This window comes from Psittacula echo (assembly GCF_963264785.1).
Source record: "Psittacula echo genome assembly, chromosome: 1".
Taxonomy (NCBI): Eukaryota; Metazoa; Chordata; class Aves; order Psittaciformes; family Psittacidae; genus Psittacula; species Psittacula echo.
Window position 1 is genome coordinate 135,451,268 of NC_137735.1, and position 17,057 is coordinate 135,468,324.

The following is a 17,057-nucleotide window of genomic DNA, read 5'->3' on the forward strand; positions in this document are numbered from 1 at the left end:
TAATACTTGTGCCAGAAGTTAATTTGGCTGTCACCCTCAAGGGGAATCAGAAACAGAAAACAATGGTTTAAGATGATGTGACAAATCCAACCCTCACACAAGTCATGAGAACACGGTATGAATCAGTCTTATTAAAGCCTCATTGGTCATCAAATCTTTCTAAACTCAGTAAAAGAAGACTCTATTTGGAAAATAATAGCTGGAAAAATATTCCCAGTACCTAATTATGTTAGAATATTCAAGACAAACTCTAAGTCTAATTAATATTTCACTTCTACTGAAATAGCAGACCAACATTTAGAATTGTACAGTAGAAAGTGTGTTTTACGCAGTTTTAAGCGATTACATGGAGTCAATGACTTTTATGGAGAAGTAGGATCCACTTTCAGAAACAGAAATCCTCATTTCTTTCTTTGGATAGCGTATAAAAGCTCCCCTGCCTACCCCTGCAGCTTGACCTCTATTTGCGAAACCCAACGATAACGATCCTTTCTCATGCAGATCTTTAAGTCTCTGTTCATTTAGTATTTGGACACAGGTGTTTTTGAATAAGTGAATACAACATAAATGCCTTCAAACATGCTTTTCAGAATAATCTGAACACATTCAACAGCTTCCTGGTCTTGTTTCCTCACAATGTCACCTGCAAGTGGTAAAAAGAATCCCTCAATAGGAAGAGCATATTACACTGGCTTTGTTTCTACTCCTGCTGTTTAAAGGCACCTGTAAGTTCACTCCACTCCTCTACAGCTTTTTATAGGTGTTACCACCAATTGCACCAACTTTCCTATCACGACCACCGATTAGTTTAATGTTCACTATGCAAACTATCGCTTGCTTGCTTAAAGTTGCTGCAAAACCGCTCTCTAGTTTATAGACACATTATTATCCCTAGCAGACTCCCCAAGTGACCATATAAACAAAGCTTAAAAAGGTTTATTGAATAAACAGTCAGATTCCTACGGATGGAGGTGGAGGCAACATCTGTCTTTGCTCTCTGTGCCAATATATTTATACAGCTTTTTTGTTGTGCCAGGAGCCTTTGAAGCACGTAACGTGGAGTGTGCCAGGATCAGCTTAAGTTTGAAAATGTTGTTTGCATTCAAGAGCTGTGTTAAGAGTTTTACAACTTTGATAGAGCATATACATGTTTGGAGGGTACTGAAACAAATTATCCACTGCTATGGTTACCATGCAAAAATATATAGTAGATATAAAGTATAACATACTTTATAAGAGTTGAAAGCACACTACAGTATGTGTAGGTGAACAGAAATTAAATAGGTGCTCTTATAAACCCCATAAAATTCCTGAGTAGGCCAAGCTAGCTTTTCTAGGAAATTTTTCGTGTAAAGACGTATCAACGTTTCTAAAAATGGTAGTTGCTTACACCTACCATTTAACCTAAGTTAGGAGAGAATTAAAAACCCACTTGTTAGAAAAAGAATTTGGGAAAGGTTGTATTTCCTAGAGTGGCATTGTTAGACATTGGAATGTCATTGAAGAAATACATGAAATACTGATTCTTAATATTTATATTTGAAAGTTGTGGCCAACCATTATGTGACTTTCTTTTCTTTCCTCCAGCACAAATGAGAAAAAAAGGAAAAATTAAAAGTACCTTCCCCCCCTTAAGCCACATTCAAACATTGAAGATATGCATCGTTCCATGACTTTAAAGCTCTTACAGCTAGCAGATCCACATGAATCAGCATCAGATCAGCAGAAGCAACATTTGCTTGAGAAGTCTCTGTTACTGTACTGTTCATTTTTTGGTAAACATGGAGACTTTGCTCTGTGTTTCCAGTAGAACCAGAATTTTGGTTGACATCTTTTCAGCTGTCAGAAGTAAGAAGTTCATCAATCTCAGAAAGACTCCAATTTTTGAAATAGTAATGAAAAATATTAATGAAAAGTTCTTTCTGCTTCCAGATGGATGGTAGCAATAGGATGCTTGGACGCCAGCAAAAGCAAAAGTAGAATGATAGGGACAATTTCCATCACAAAAAAGCAGCGCAAATGGAAGTTGTAGTTGCTGGTATCAGACAGGGAACACAGTCCATTTTATCTTTCTAGGATACAGAGTGCGACAGTCTGCACTAGGCAAATCAGAGAGATCTCCCAAAGGAATTTATTCTCTTGCAAGTTTAAATTTAGCACACGAATAGCTGATGTTCATTAGCAGAAAGAGATTATTGCAGTACCTTCCAAACAAGGTACTGTCTCACTGAATATGGTAAATAATAAAGCACTTTTTATTCACAAGTACACTACAGAATAAGTATCTCCCTCATAGCACCCACCACAAAGACAAGCAAAATAAATGTTGCAGAATCGTTTTTCTGGTATTGCATTAAAAATAGATGTATACATCTGAGTGAACTACAACTAACTCTCTAACCCAAGAACATACCAACGAAAGGAAGAGAAGGAAAAAGCACAGCATAGAGAAGCTCAGAGACATCAGTCTTGAGTAAAGCCTAACAAGAATTGCTAATCCAATACTAACTGAAAAAAGACCTCCCACCATTCAATTTCTCCTTTTCATTTTTCACAGAAAGAAGAGCTTGTACCTAATTTATAAATAAGCAGAATTAGCCATACAGTATTAAAAGATACTAGGCTCCGTGAATGATTACTCTTTCTAGCTGAAAAAAAAAAATAAATCCTGAAGCATACTAGTTTTTGGATAATCTCTAGAATCAAAAAGATGAATGAGCAGATTTTGTGAGCAAGTCACCAACTTCATCAAATCTTTAAAATTTTGCAAAGATGAAGTGGATTGAAAACTGCCTGGAGTGTAGCTGTGAATGATTCACTATCAAGTTGGAAAGATGTATAGAGTAGGGGTCTTTTTGTGTCTGGGATTGTGATTTGGGTAGCAAAACAAAAATTAAACAACAGAAAAGGATTTGAAGACTGTAATAGATTACAAATGAAGCATCAACAGCATCATTATACAACTGTTGTTTTAGTCATGTATGTTCCCATTAAGATGGGAAAGCCTAAATCATGTGAAGGAAAGGGAAGAATAACTTGAGTGTCCAGAGGAAAAAACCACTACCATACATTGCAGGGAAGGACAAAAATGATGAGAGTGGGCAGGAGATAATCTGTTAATTGTTCTTTTTTATTTTCATTCTGCTTAATCTTGTCATTTTGATTTTTTAACCCAGTTTCATGTCATGTTCTGTTGCTTTTTCTATTCAAATGACAATTTCAGTATGTCCTGTGCAATAGTAGCGTTGTAACAAGGATGACACAAGGATAAATGTAGAGGTAAAATGTGTCGCGGAATGGACTCAGTCACTGATCAATGTGATCAGACAAAGCCATTTATTCTAGAAAACTAACTCTTTATATACTATTTCTTAAAGTTGTTTTCACTAACTTGGCACATTGTGATTGGATACATATCTGTGAGGCCCTTAACAACTAACATATAATTGGTTAAGCACAGGTGTGAGAACCTGACCTTCAAAGTTTTCCAACAGTCCTCAATTTAGCAACTCAGTAAATTCCAGCTCCTTCTTATCTTGCTGGGATTCTCACTCCCAGTGCCTCGCTCGCATCCTCCTTCACCTTTTGTTGTTCCTTGGTTCATGTCGAACTCCATGTAGGCACTTGCTGATCTGGGTATGTGGCTGTTCTTTGCCAGATAGTCATCCACATCTCTGCCTTTTTCTTTTTATACAAGCCAAACACGCTTTGTAGCACTCATAATCATTCATTGGATACATTAAAAATACACAGCAACAAAATCAAAATCATTAAAATGACAATAAACACCATTAGTCCATCTTTTACTAAAGCAACCAGCCAACCTGTCAGTCCCCATTCACCTAATAAATTGTCCAGCCAAAAGGCTTGCCCATCCTCATACACCATGTGTAAGATCTTAGCATGTTTCCATATTTCTTCAACATAGGCCAATCACAGGTTGCTGGGTCTGCCATTTTTCTCCTGGATGTCTCTCTGATAACAGGGGAGGCCATCCCCTCACATCAAGGTCTGGCATGGCATGTGTCCCCACCGCTCTACGCCTGCTGGGTTGCAGCCAACAGCGGAGCTAAAGGTTCTTCTTGGTGGCAAACACAGAGGCCAACCCAGTCTTGCCCTTGACTGTGGCAGCAGGCATTTGGTCAACCTCAGTTCTTGTACCTCGTTGTCAGTGCAGAGTTTCACCTGCTTCATCCAGTAACAAGTTGCTACTGTGGCAAAGCACACACAGATTTACATTACCAGAGTAACTATTACAGGTTACAGCAGCATGTTGAAGATGCTGATGGCAGCAAGAAACCAGCCAAAGAATTTTACCAGTGGAGTTCTCCCACCCTCTTAATTTGTTCCATTACCTGCTTTATAACACTACCATCGTATTAGAATCTTTCTAGCCTTTGCCTTAGCATTTTCTAGCAGCTGCTGCAAATTTGCATGCTCTAACATCTCTTTTACAAGTAACAAATCCACACGATACAAGGTATAGTTTCTCATTAGCAACTGGCTAGTAAATACAGGTGGTTTTATACACAAAATCACAGCCTCTAATAATAGCTACGTTACAAGCACGCAAAGTTTGTCAAGCCTTGCCATGAGCTGGACAGACAAGTGGAGGAACCCGATGCCTCAGCTATAGGAGCTGACGGTGAATACCTCGAGCAGAATGAGATAGAGGAAGAAAAAAATGAATGATTACAGGACACCACTTGGGGGCAACTGGTTGCTTTAGTAAAAGATGGACTAATGGTGTTTATTGTCATTTTAATGATTTTGATTTTGTTGCTGTGTATTTTTAATGTATCCAATGAATGATTATGAGTGCTACAAAGCGTGTTTGGCTTGTATAAAAAGAAAAAGGGGGAGATGTGGATGATTTTCCGGCAAAGAACAGCCACATACCCAGATCAGCAAGTGCCTACATGGAGTTCGACATGAACCAAGGAACAACAAAAGGTGAAGGAGGATGCGAGCGAGGCACTGGGAGTGAGAATCCCAGCAAGATAAGAAGGAGCTGGAATTTACTGAGTTGCTAAATTGAGGACTGTTGGAAAACTTTGAAGGTCAGGTTCTCACACCTGTGCTTAACCAATTATATGTTAGTTGTTAAGGGCCTCACAGATATGTATCCAATCACAATGTGCCAAGTTAGTGAAAACAACTTTAAGAAATAGTATATAAAGAGTTAGTTTTCTAGAATAAATGGCTTTGTCTGATCACATTGATCAGTGACTGAGTCCATTCCGCGACAAAAATGTATTATATTATCACCTGTTATAAAATCCCTATAAATTCGCATGCAAAGGATGAGTACAAATCCAGACCATTTTGCTCAAGCTAGCTACTAGTAAATATTAGTTTTATAAAATAGCTCTTGAAATTTAGACAATGCACATTACAAAATTAAACACATTTTTTGCTGCCTTTTAAGAATTAAATTACAGATACGTGGTCTATAATGCACTAAATTAAAAGTAAAACCAGCATAATTTATTGCATGTTAATGTAACATTTACCCAAGTAATATATTTATTTCATCACACGTGTAGTAGACTGCAGCTTTCCATGAAAGTTATTAAGATGATACAGATTGATTTATTTCTAAGTGTTAACAAGATGAAAACAGGATATGAGGACTCACAAGAAATTCTATTAGAAGTGTTAGAGCAAAGGTCTTTATTTCAAGGACATAACAGCAAAGGCTAAAAGAAGTGGAAAGTTCATTTTGTGAATATATGACAGTCCTCTAACCAACAGCAGTGTAAGTACTGAGTTAGGCTGATGCCAATCTGGCAATAAATAAAAACACTTGGTAGGAAGAAACAAGTCATGATGACCTGAGTTGCTTTTGTTCAAACCTCTGTCCAGTTTTTCATATTTTTACCTAACCCCCATGGCTAAACAACGTTACTATTTGTTATTAAAAATGAAGGAGAGAGAGAGTGCATGTTTGACTTCTTGCTATTTATATGTTTGACTACCTGCTGTTTACATGAGAAAAACAAGACTGGTTTGACTGGAAAGTTTACTGCTAGAAAGGATAGATCTGTTCTGAAATAAGTCTTATAATATCAAAAGGTGTTCCTTCTGATAAGGGTTTGCTGCTGGCAGGCATAGATGACCAGCTAGTAAACCAGAGATGATATGATACAATTGTGCTTCTGTGGAAAAATTCTAAAACCTATTCCAAGAAGCTAAAGCCAGGGTCACTGCAAGAACCTCTACAGTGACCAAAACCACATATTTATCTCTGAATTATGTATAAAGTTCAACAAAGGAAGCAAACATGTCAGTGAAAGAGAAGAGACGTAAGTGATGAAAAGCCAAATGAAAAGCCATAAAGCACAAGTATGAACAGTTAAAAACTATGGTAAGAATGAATGAGAAACTTTATCAATTTTAAAAACTGATAAAATGACCAGAAGACCCCCTTTATGAATCCTATGCAAATTGCTTACTTTGGTTTTCCACTGCATGTTTTTTTCCTGAGTTGGGAACAAGATCTAATACTAAGGTTACCTTCTATTTCCCAGTAATGGCTTACAATGTTATCAGAGTTGAATAAATTTGCCTTAAATTTGACATGCAGAATAACCTCTTTGGAAAGATTTTTTGGAGGGGAAAAAAACCCCAGCCAAGTGAACTGATCATTTTCTAGGGTAAGCATATTAAAAAAAAAAAAAAGGTTTCACTAATTAAAAATAAGGAAAACAAAGCAGAAATGTAGAATATATTATAGAATGTTATATCATGTAGTTTTATTTTATTTGGGGAAGGGTAGGTGGATAAAGATTTCTTGTATTAGGCATATGCTTCTTGTTGACATAACAAATATTCTACTACAACTGAAAATCTACAGAAGTATTGGGAGTAGCTGGAAAATAAAAGTACTCCCAAAGTACAGCTTCCATACTTTCAGTAGTCACGAGGATTTCTTTAAGGTGAGAGGTCAAGCCTCTTTGAGAGTTGAGCTGCCCTGGACTTTTGCAGCTGCCTTGGACTGAGAAGAAAGGGGTTTTGCGCTACAACAATACTGGAAGCTGTGGACTCACCATATACTGGTATTGGATTGAAATTGAAAATCTCTCCCTCCCATATATTGAATGCACAAGAGATTAGAGAGAGATTGTGCAGCTTCATGCTATGTTCAGTATGATTCAATAGCAGGATAGGAAAGGGGCAGTCCTATTTTCCTCTTCACTATAAACTCTTGCCCTTTCCTTTCTACTGACTTGAAGTCTAAGGCGGAGAGAGAAAGCTGGGCTTAGCAAACCGATCTGACAGATCCAAGCTGGAAAGAGCCCAAGGTAAAGCAACTTGAAGTAGGAATTTTAAGAAAAACATGAAGTATAAACAAAGCCTGTTTAGGATGTAAGAGAGATGCACATTTTTATTATACAAAGGGCAGAACTTGATTCCTCTCCATTGTTACCGTGGGAAACACAAGAAGAAAGCTGCATTATTCACTCCAAAGGAAATTTAAACTGGGATTCAGGAAAAACTTTTAAAACTTGAGCTTTGATGAAAAGCTGGAAAAGGATACCCAAAGAGCTGTCTCCATCAGTTAAGGTTTTAAAGAACAAATTAGACAAGTATCTGCAGAGAATCTACTTCAGTGTAAATTTTGGATTAGATGATCTCCTACTGTCTCTTCTGGCACTACATTGCTAATGATTTCATTTGATATGTATTTGACATCTTAAATTCTAAAATATTTTTAGTATTCTAGAAGTTCCCTTAACATAGAAAATTCTTCAAAAGGAACTGAGCTCCAAAAGGGTCCTTCTAACATCATCAGTTAATGCCTCAAGAGCCACTTACCATGGATTTTTCTTGCAGCTATTGAGTCTTTCTACAAATCATGATGCAATTACCTCTTGAGCTAGAATACCACAAAACCAAGGCCTCTCTGTTCTTATTCCCCTTAAGGCCACAATCACTGAAAACCAACATGGCTATCTTTTCAGCACACCATCCCCAACAAGAATACGCCCCATGTATGTTTCTGCTTCACAAAACGTTCTTACCGTTTAGAAAAAAGAAAAATCAGAGAAGAGATAGGGAAGCTACAGGGAGACGATGATAACAACCTGCAATTACTAACACCAAAATACACATTTTAGATTAATTGATTTGGACACTATTCGCAGTTATAGATAGAGAAAGCTGGGGTATATGGTACCTCATCTAAACACTGAAATGCAGGACTTGCTGTTACATCAGTGGATCCCTCATCTTGGCTATAAACTGTTGGAACTATACCACAGATGGATTGCTCCTTGATTGCTGATTCCGTGTCACTGGAACTGGAACTGGAACTTTCTTCTCCAGCCTCACTCATCATTTGAAGTTCTAGGAAGTAACAAAACCAGCAAAATACAGTTGATTATATCCTAGGATATATATATAAATGTGTAAAGAACACAAAATTGACATGTGAGACCCATGTTCAACAACAAGAGTCACAACATGAGCAAACTAGGTGGGTCTACAGTTACGGCTTCATGAAAGACTTGTAAGAGGCTGCACTACCACTCTATAGCTTGAGTGTTTTTTAAAATCCTCTAATAGTTGGCTATGTTACTGTCACATAAATGCTAGACAACACGTAAAATAGTATTTCTTAAAGAACAGCAACTGAATAATAGGTTTAGGCTGGAAAAGGCCTCTGGGGTCACCTAGCACAGTCTTCTACTCAGAGCAGAGCTAACTTCAAAACTAAATTGACTTGCTTAGGGATTTGACCAACTAAGTTTTGAAAATCTGCTAAACCAAACAGCCCAGCCACTGCTCTCAGACGGGTCCTTATAAAGGAAAACTCCAAGTGGATGGGACTCCTCTAGTTATAACCACCATGAAGTTTTCTCTGTCATTTCCATAAAACCTGTTCCCCCCTTCCCTCTCCATCCAACATAAGCCCACACTTCATGGTGTCCCTTGATGTTGCAGGGGGTAATTACATGGAAAAGGAACTCCTTCACAGAACATAGAGACATTGAAGACAAGAACAGGTCCAACTTTTGTGAGTAATATCATTACAGTTATTCATGTTTGCAAGTGATTACACAGCCATAGTCAAAAAAATCCCACCAAATGACAAAACCAAACCCAACAAATAAACCCCGAAACCATACAAAATGCAAAAATATAATATAAAATCTGAGGAGGCAGAAAAATACTGGAAAAAAAAATATTCTGACAAAAAGGTCTTCTGTCATAATGGTATCTTAAGAGTTTTGTATATTCAAAGAGTTTAAAATACTGACCTTTTGCATGAATGCATTGTGAAACAAGGCAAAAAACATTACAGGAGAAAGATATAAGTGATATGGGATGACTAAAGACAGTAAGCATCTTACAGAGGGAAGACAGGGAAGGAGGACTTCTGAAGCACACAGAAACCTTGCCATGACATAGCAAGGCAGGGGAGCCGTACAGCATTTGTAGAGCAAACACAGCAGAAAGTGGAGATGGAGCGTACATGGAGGAATTTAAGAATTCCTGCACATGTTCACTGAAGTTGACTGTATGTGAAATTAATGGAAAAATCAGTATCACAGTATTTTAGTCCAAAATTCTGGGAGAAAGACTGCCAACTTCTGCAAGCGTTCACCTGACGCCAGCAGGTCTTTCTAGATTAATTATTATGCACAATAACTATCATACAGAGAACATTGTATTCTGCTGTAGGACAAAAATCATTATAAAATCCAAAGTTGCAGAACCCACCTCAAGTTTGTCAGTCTGTATGTCACAGAATCATAGAATGGTTAGGGTTGGAAAGGACCTTAAGATCATCTAGTTCCAATTCAGCCTTTTGCACAACATATGGGAGACGTTCCTCTTTTAAAAGAGAGCTATTATAAACCAAGGACAAACAAAATTACAACCGTAATAAAATTGAAAAGAAATTTTGAGACTATTTCAGTAGTATATACCAGATTTCTCCAAAGAAACAATAATTTTGCATTCCAAAGCCAGAAAGCTGACAGTTAAGAAAAACATAATTTCTTGTTATAATTGTTGTGAGAAAATAGATACAAAAATACTGTGTTGTATGTATCCACCTTTTGAAAAGTCACTTGTCTATAAAGGTAATGAAACTTTAATGGGCAAGTTTATGACTTTCTTCACTGCTGTTTGGAGTTCCTTTGGGAACATTTTGACTTTTGGAGAGATTTCAGCGGCTGTACTTGCTTATGGAAAAAAAAAGCAATTTCATGATCCCTCTTGGAAGAGTCAAAATATTGTGAAACAACTGTAAACATCACAGAGGCCAAGAAATAAACTCTGAAATACTGTACATAAACATGTATACACATTTATCAATAGAGAGCTATTTTTCATCTATAAAGAACTACTGAATATTTTAGCATATGCATTTTATGTTTATGGCTGCTGCTGCTACTTTATTTGTTCCTCTAAACATATTGGAAGAATTCAAATGGAGGGAAAGCACAGTGGCAGAAACTCTAAGCAGAACAATGCCGAACACCAGGAGCTTCATGGGTGTAGGCATTTTTGTCAACACTTGTATGTGAAACATACAGTTCACACCAGTCAAAAAATACACTTCCTCACAGTAGAGTAGTATGAAATAGTCCTCACCAAGATTCTAATTTGCTGCACAGGGAGAAAACAAAAACAATCTTCTGAATCCAGAAAGTTTATAATATTATGTGAAGACACAACTGTAGACAACTGAGACAGAGGAAAGCAGTTAGCCTTAGCTAGTGTGATAAGCACTAGTCTCAGCTCCTTTTTAAGAGGGAAGGGGATAGGCTGTAACAAAATATATTCTTCAATTACCTACTACATAATTAGATTAAAAATTCAGCTTACACAAAATTGGATACATAAATTTCAAAAAGCAAATGTGAAAATTTGTATTTCTGCAGTATCTGATAGTCTAATTTGAATAGAAATGAAAGTTGGTAGGATTTCTAAGTTTTCAGAACAAAGATGAATGTTTTCAAACTGTAGAACTGAGAATAACAGCCTTGATCCAACACAGAATTGCAATAGAAGAGAATTACAAGTCTATTTTGGAACCTGTATCAATTCAGGCTGAGAACTGTCTTGTGAAACAGCTTCAGGACAGCAGTAATAATAAAAGTCTGAACTCAGCTTCCCAAGACTAATGCCAGCAACTTTCCTTCAGTTTCTCTCTAGCTAACAGTAATATTCATACACAAGTCAGTGCAGAATTCACATAGGTGACAGTAAGCTGCAATGACTCTTTCCAGGTGACAGATGTAAAACATAGTAAGATTTCATTCTGATCAAGAAGAGATGCAGGTCCACGTATGAAGCTGCATCAACCAGACTACTTAAGGTGAGACAAAAGTATTAATTTTATGATTAATCACCCAGCATATGCATTAATAATAATTAATGCATATTTATGTAAATATTGTCTTATGTATTAATTATGCAATAATTAATGCATAATTATTAATAATAACCAGCATCATGCATAATTTTAAATTTATAATTATAACCCAGCACTACCAAGTCCACCACTGAACCATGTCCCTAAGCACCACATCTACATGTCTTTTAAATGCCTCCAGGGATGTTGGTTCAACCATTTCTCTGGGCAGCTTGTTCCAATGCTTGACAACCCTTTAGGTAAAGAAAATTTCCCTAATATCCAGTCTAAACCTCAGGATATTTATCTACAACTTCATGCTATCCCCTCCTGCGCATAAATCTTAAAAAAAAACAGACAACAAAACAAACCCCAAAATCACTCTGAAAACAAGACAACCGACTTAGCATTTCAGACTGAATTAGTTAGAAAAATTATGTAATGTAGTTGGAACATCAGAATGGCAGTATCTAGTCAGACCAAAAGCTGATCTAGCTTTGCATACTTCCAGCCAACACTGAATGCCTAAGAAGGGACAGAAGAATCCACCAGTCACATTGTGCTGAAGTTTCTCTGAACTCATACCCTCTCCCCTTGAACTCAGGCAAAATTATCAGTACCTGCAAAATCCTGGGGAATGGAAATTTTCATCTTCTGCGCAACATGAGTAACCAGTGCTTTCAGTTTGTTTTGAATCGGTCTCCTTAATGCCACCTAGCTCTTTTACTGGATAGGTCACTGAATAATCACAGCCTTTCTATGTCACTGTTTTTCTTTCTAACATTGTATCTTCATTTGCTAATCCTTTTTTAGGCTAAAGAAGCCAATCTACCTGCTGTCACTGGCATGAAACCCCTTCTCTGCCTTCCATTGTCATTATCATCTGTCTCCAAAACATTTACAATTCTACTGATCCTCTTCAAGAAGGGAAGAGACAAGACAGACAATATTAATAACATAGGAGTACCATGGATTTATTCAATCACATAGTGATGTTCTTTTCATCCTCTAAATTTTGTTTCCTAAAATTAAAGCTTACAGTCTTGTAAAGCAGCAGACCTTCTGTTTTAACTGGCCAATGCCTGTGCTTCAGCATGAAGGGATGTATCTTTAAATGACAAAGCTTTGCCAACATTAAATGATCATTAAAATTAAAATGATATCATGGACAATAGGGCATTAAAATATGCATGTAATTCAGAATGGATTGTTTGATTAGACTGTACAGCCTCACAGACAACTACTTATGGGAGTCGAAAGCACACCACATACCTTAACTGCTTAACAATTTCTGTTATAAGTTCCATTGTTTCCTGTTTTTTCCAAGTCTCTGTTATTTGGGATGGAATCACCCTGAGCCACACAGAGATTTATCTGCTGGAGTTCTAATTAGATATGGCTAAGATAGGGAGAATTTGAATGTTAAGATTTGCCACTTCCCTTTTCATGTGGTTTCTATGAGGAACTTCATTTCCTCAGAAAATTTCTGGTAGCATGACAAACAAAAAAAATCCCCAAATTCCAAACCATTGTATGCTTTGGAGACTACCTCCCTCTGCCATTCCTGAGAAGAAATGGTTACCATCACTACATACACACTGAAACGCTGAGGGGAAAACAAACAAAACTCACTCTGCCTACTCACTGAAATCTGGACAAGTCTTGAAAACTAAGGAGGCTCAAGGAAACAGCTCAGAAATATATCACTGAAAAAAATACAAATGACAAAATACAAATAAACTAAAATAATACAAATATTTTGTAATAGAATCACACGGCAATCTTTAATAAACTTGGAAAAAATATTCTGGCTACAAAATTCTTAAGCCTTACGATAGGGAGCAATATGGATACATTGGGTATGATGAACCTTGCCCAAATGCTAGATGTTAACTTGAAAAGAGGTGGTCTTGCATCTGCGGGTAGGAGCCTCACCATGGGTGTAACACCAGTAAGAACACTCCTGCAGGGTTGCCCTATTTTCCTGAGCAATGAAGCCACATTATTTCTTCATTGCAATTACAGCAAATGGATGAACTTAATCCTGCTCAGGCAGTCTAAGTTCATACCCTGTGGGTACCTGAAGCATTGATCTTATTCTATGACTGATTCCAAATGTAAAGGTTAGAAAAAGTTATTCCCCCTACAGCCTTTATTGTATGTACTTTTTATTTAATTCCTCTTCCCTTGAAATCTCTCTCTTACTTTAGCCTTAAAATGCCTCTAGTAATGCTTTGGCTTTAAAATTACTTTGTAACGCTTTATAAGGTCTAGTTTTTGTTATCTTTTACATGAAATACAGATTATTCTTTGTCATACAGCAACACTGTAAGTAAATATCTGGCAAAATGGCTAACACGAAATCACACAGGCATCTTGAAATCTTCAATTATAAATTTGCTATAGCTTTCTTCTCCTGCAAGCGACAAGTCAGGATATCAAAGATGAAAAGAAGTCTCATTTACTATTGCACTATGCCACGTGCCATACCAGCTGGAATTCAGTCAAGAGTATGAAGACAAAACTGAATCAATATTACAGCCAAAATATAGATGGCATAAGTAAAATATTAAAAACATGAGACTTCATATGTATGGAGAAAGAATAACATCTTCCTAGCAATTACTTTTAATCTGTTTTCTTCAGTATTTTTAGCCATATAAGTATGCTTAGACTGTATGTAATGGGGAAAAAAAACAACCAAACAACACAAAACTGTAAAATAAATACTAGCTAAGGCTTAAGCATCTTTGAATGATTTCTTAATCAAAGTTCCTAATTATGCAAAACTTGACAATATTTAAGACAGTGCATAGCATGGTACAGAGCCCAATCTGATAAACCTCTGCCTACACCAGGAGCTTCAAATAACAAGATGCCGGAGGAAAAGGGGGCAGTGGGAAAACAGCACTAACGTTTAAGACAAGGTAGGAGAGGATGATAAGGAACAGCATCACTGACTTGAGGGAAAAAGGGCTGGCAGTGGTCAGCTCCACTTAACCGAAGACAGGATTCCTTTCAACAGTTGGTTAACAGAGTTATTTGTTGAATTGGCTGTCATCTAGTGGAATTTCAGCACATTGCACCACACTTACAGGTCTGGAGCTGTTTCCTTGAAAATTATTGAACATTTAAATTTAGTATTTATTCTGAAGAGTGAGAATTTTGTATTGTTTTCCCCAAATGGACTATTTCTAAAGACTTGGGAAAAATGAACTTCTATCCCGTCATCTCCCAAGATATTTCTTGGTGCGTTTTTGTCTTTCTAGAATTCATCTTTCTATACTAAACTATCATGTGGCAGGCTGGCCCTATTTTGTGTTTCATTTAATGCTTGTTAAGATTGAATATGTAAACCAATGAAATAGTTTAACTTGAAGAGCTTTAGTGAATCTTAATTAAACTTTACACAGTGAAAATTACAGGCAGACCAAAAAGCCAGGGCCATCTTCTTTCCTCTTGGACACTCAGACCTCATTGCAGATTCATAAATAATCAATGCCAGACAGTGCTAAAAATGGAAACAAGGCTAATGTGATGAAAAGAGGTTGATGAGCAATTATTATATTGCATGGCTTGCATGGTTATTTTTGGAAAAGAAGAAAAACAACACATGGAGTGCAACAGTGAGCAAATCAATAAAGTAACAGCCCTAGATTTCATTATTTCTTGTGTTGCAATTTAGCTGAGACAATGCACCCTTCTGTGCATGTTACACTCATTTTTGGCAGTAAACTACATCCATGACAAGAATGCAGCCTCTGACTTTACATCATTATGCCCACATTCCCCCCTCATCTTTTATTAATTATTATATGACAATATTGGGGGCTATAAAGTCCATAAAAGTTTTTTAAACTGAATTAGGTAGTTTCCAACTCATTTGTTAACCCTGTAAGGAAATTGTCTTATGATATATTTATACAGAACTCAGGAAGATATGTATTTGGCTGACTTTACAACTGCTAGGCTGCTGAAAAGCAGTCACAGTAAATAACACATTAATCAAGCCATCCTGACAGAGAGCAAGTTTGAAGAGCCGCAGTACCACTTCGGAAAAAAACTTTTTCCAGCACATCTGCCAAACCGCTGCTTCATCCTCTGACCGAGGGCATTTCAACACATGGCGTCTCACTCTAGGCTTCAGCATAACAAAGACCAGGCTGTCACCCAAAGCCATGCCATTTCCCCCTTCCCATTCCTCCCTTTTCCCTGCTTTCTCTCTGCAGCTGTTAAATCCTGAGGCTGCTCCTTCTCAGGTAGCTGAGCGGGCTGAAGCCCAACCAGCACGGTTCCTCCATTGGAAATCAACACCAGGCCGCACCACGACCAGCCCGAGGGTGTCACGGCCCGCATGCCCTGAGGCACCTCGTCTTCTCACACAAGACAGGGCACCACCTCGGGTCCGCGAGGGTGAAGACTCCCGGCCCCTCGGGAAGAGTGGGCCCCGGCCCTCCCGAGTTTCCTCAAACCAGACTGAGGCGGCGCCGCTGGCCTCGCTTCCCGCCTCTACATTGGTGCTGCGGTTTTGCCTTTCCCGGCCCCGGCAGCAGCAAGACCCTCCGGGCAGCGCAGCCCCAGCGCCGACCCCGCCGCAGGTCCCTACCTGCGCGGCCTGCTGCCGTTACCCGCCGCGACTAGCAGCGTCCTTCGTTCCCATAGCGACAGCGGCTCGCCTACGTCAGCCTATCTCAACCGCCTTCGGCCCTCTCCCTCGCTTCTGATTGGCTCTAGCATCACGTCCCGCTGCCCAATAGAAGCCGACCGCGGAAACGCTCCGCCTTCGGCGAGAGGAGGATGAGGTCGTTCCGCGCTGGCGAACTACGACTCCCAGGGTCCGCTGCGTGACCGGGTGGGGTTAATGTTTGTCACGTGACCAGACCCCTCTGGGGTAACGCCTGTCCGCTGTAAGGAGCTGCTGCTTTCCCGTTTCAGGGTACTCTGGTTCGAGGCCTGGGTCCCGCCGGGCGGGATGAGGGCGCTGGCCCCGCACTGGGCATCCCTGGCGCTGCGGGCGGCGGGCGGATGCTGTGGGCCGCCCGTCCCCCGCCGCGGTTGCAGCGGCTCCGCCGAGGCCGGCGGCCGCACACCTCTTCAGGAGTGGGCGCTGTCGGTGAGCCCGCGGGGTCGGCTGCGGGTGCGGTTGCCCTGCCAGGTGAGCGTCCGCCCGCTGGACCCGCAGCGCTACCCGGACGCGGACCGCGTGCTGGTGACTGTCAGCGGCGCCGGCGGCAGCCCCCCGCCCCGCGTCCGGGAGCAGGACCGCGTCCGGGTGGAGTACGACGAGGCGCTGGAGCAGATGGCGATCGTGGCGGAGGGCCTGGACAGCAAGGCCGCCGTGGACGTGAGGACACCCGTGAAGTTCGGTGGGTAAAGCGGGGCTGGAGAAGCGGCTGGGCGCTGGCTGCCGGGCCTCATGCGGGCGTGATGGCCCACAGAGCCCAGGGGCAGACGGGATCCCTTCGTTCCTTCCTCCGGTGGAGGCTGGAAGCGGTCTTGGCAGCGATATTCCGCAATGGCATCATGCCCCCTCCAAGTAAGGAGGTTCAAAACGTCCCTTTTTTCCTGTGTTTCCTGACTTCTTAGGTGTTTAGGTATATAATTTGTTGTTGACGTTTTTGTCAGCAATTGTTAAAGCTGAAACTTCTGCCATGAAGTGGTAGTTACAACACACTTTTATTTTTGCTCT

General features: G+C 39.5%; 2 protein-coding genes across 3 annotated transcripts in view; one reads left to right on the top strand and one right to left on the bottom strand.

The window, feature by feature from the left end:
- Positions 1 to 8,338, bottom strand: part of CCDC146 (coiled-coil domain containing 146) — a gene marked incomplete at both ends in the record, with an annotated part of 68,087 nt that extends 59,749 nt beyond the window's left edge. The window contains one exon of the mRNA XM_080610244.1: positions 8,180 to 8,338. Within this exon, the coding sequence (XP_080466370.1) occupies positions 8,180 to 8,338 (159 nt within the window). The remainder of the gene's footprint in view (positions 1 to 8,179) is intronic.
- A 7,941-nt stretch (positions 8,339 to 16,279) lies between these two features.
- FAM185A (family with sequence similarity 185 member A) overlaps positions 16,280 to 17,057 on the top strand; it is a 37,202-nt gene continuing 36,424 nt past the window's right edge. For both annotated transcript variants that reach the window (XM_080639270.1, XM_080639271.1), the window contains exon 1: positions 16,280 to 16,734. In XM_080639270.1, coding sequence (XP_080495396.1) covers positions 16,341 to 16,734 — 394 coding nt within the window. In that variant the 5' untranslated portion in view covers positions 16,280 to 16,340. The remainder of the gene's footprint in view (positions 16,735 to 17,057) is intronic.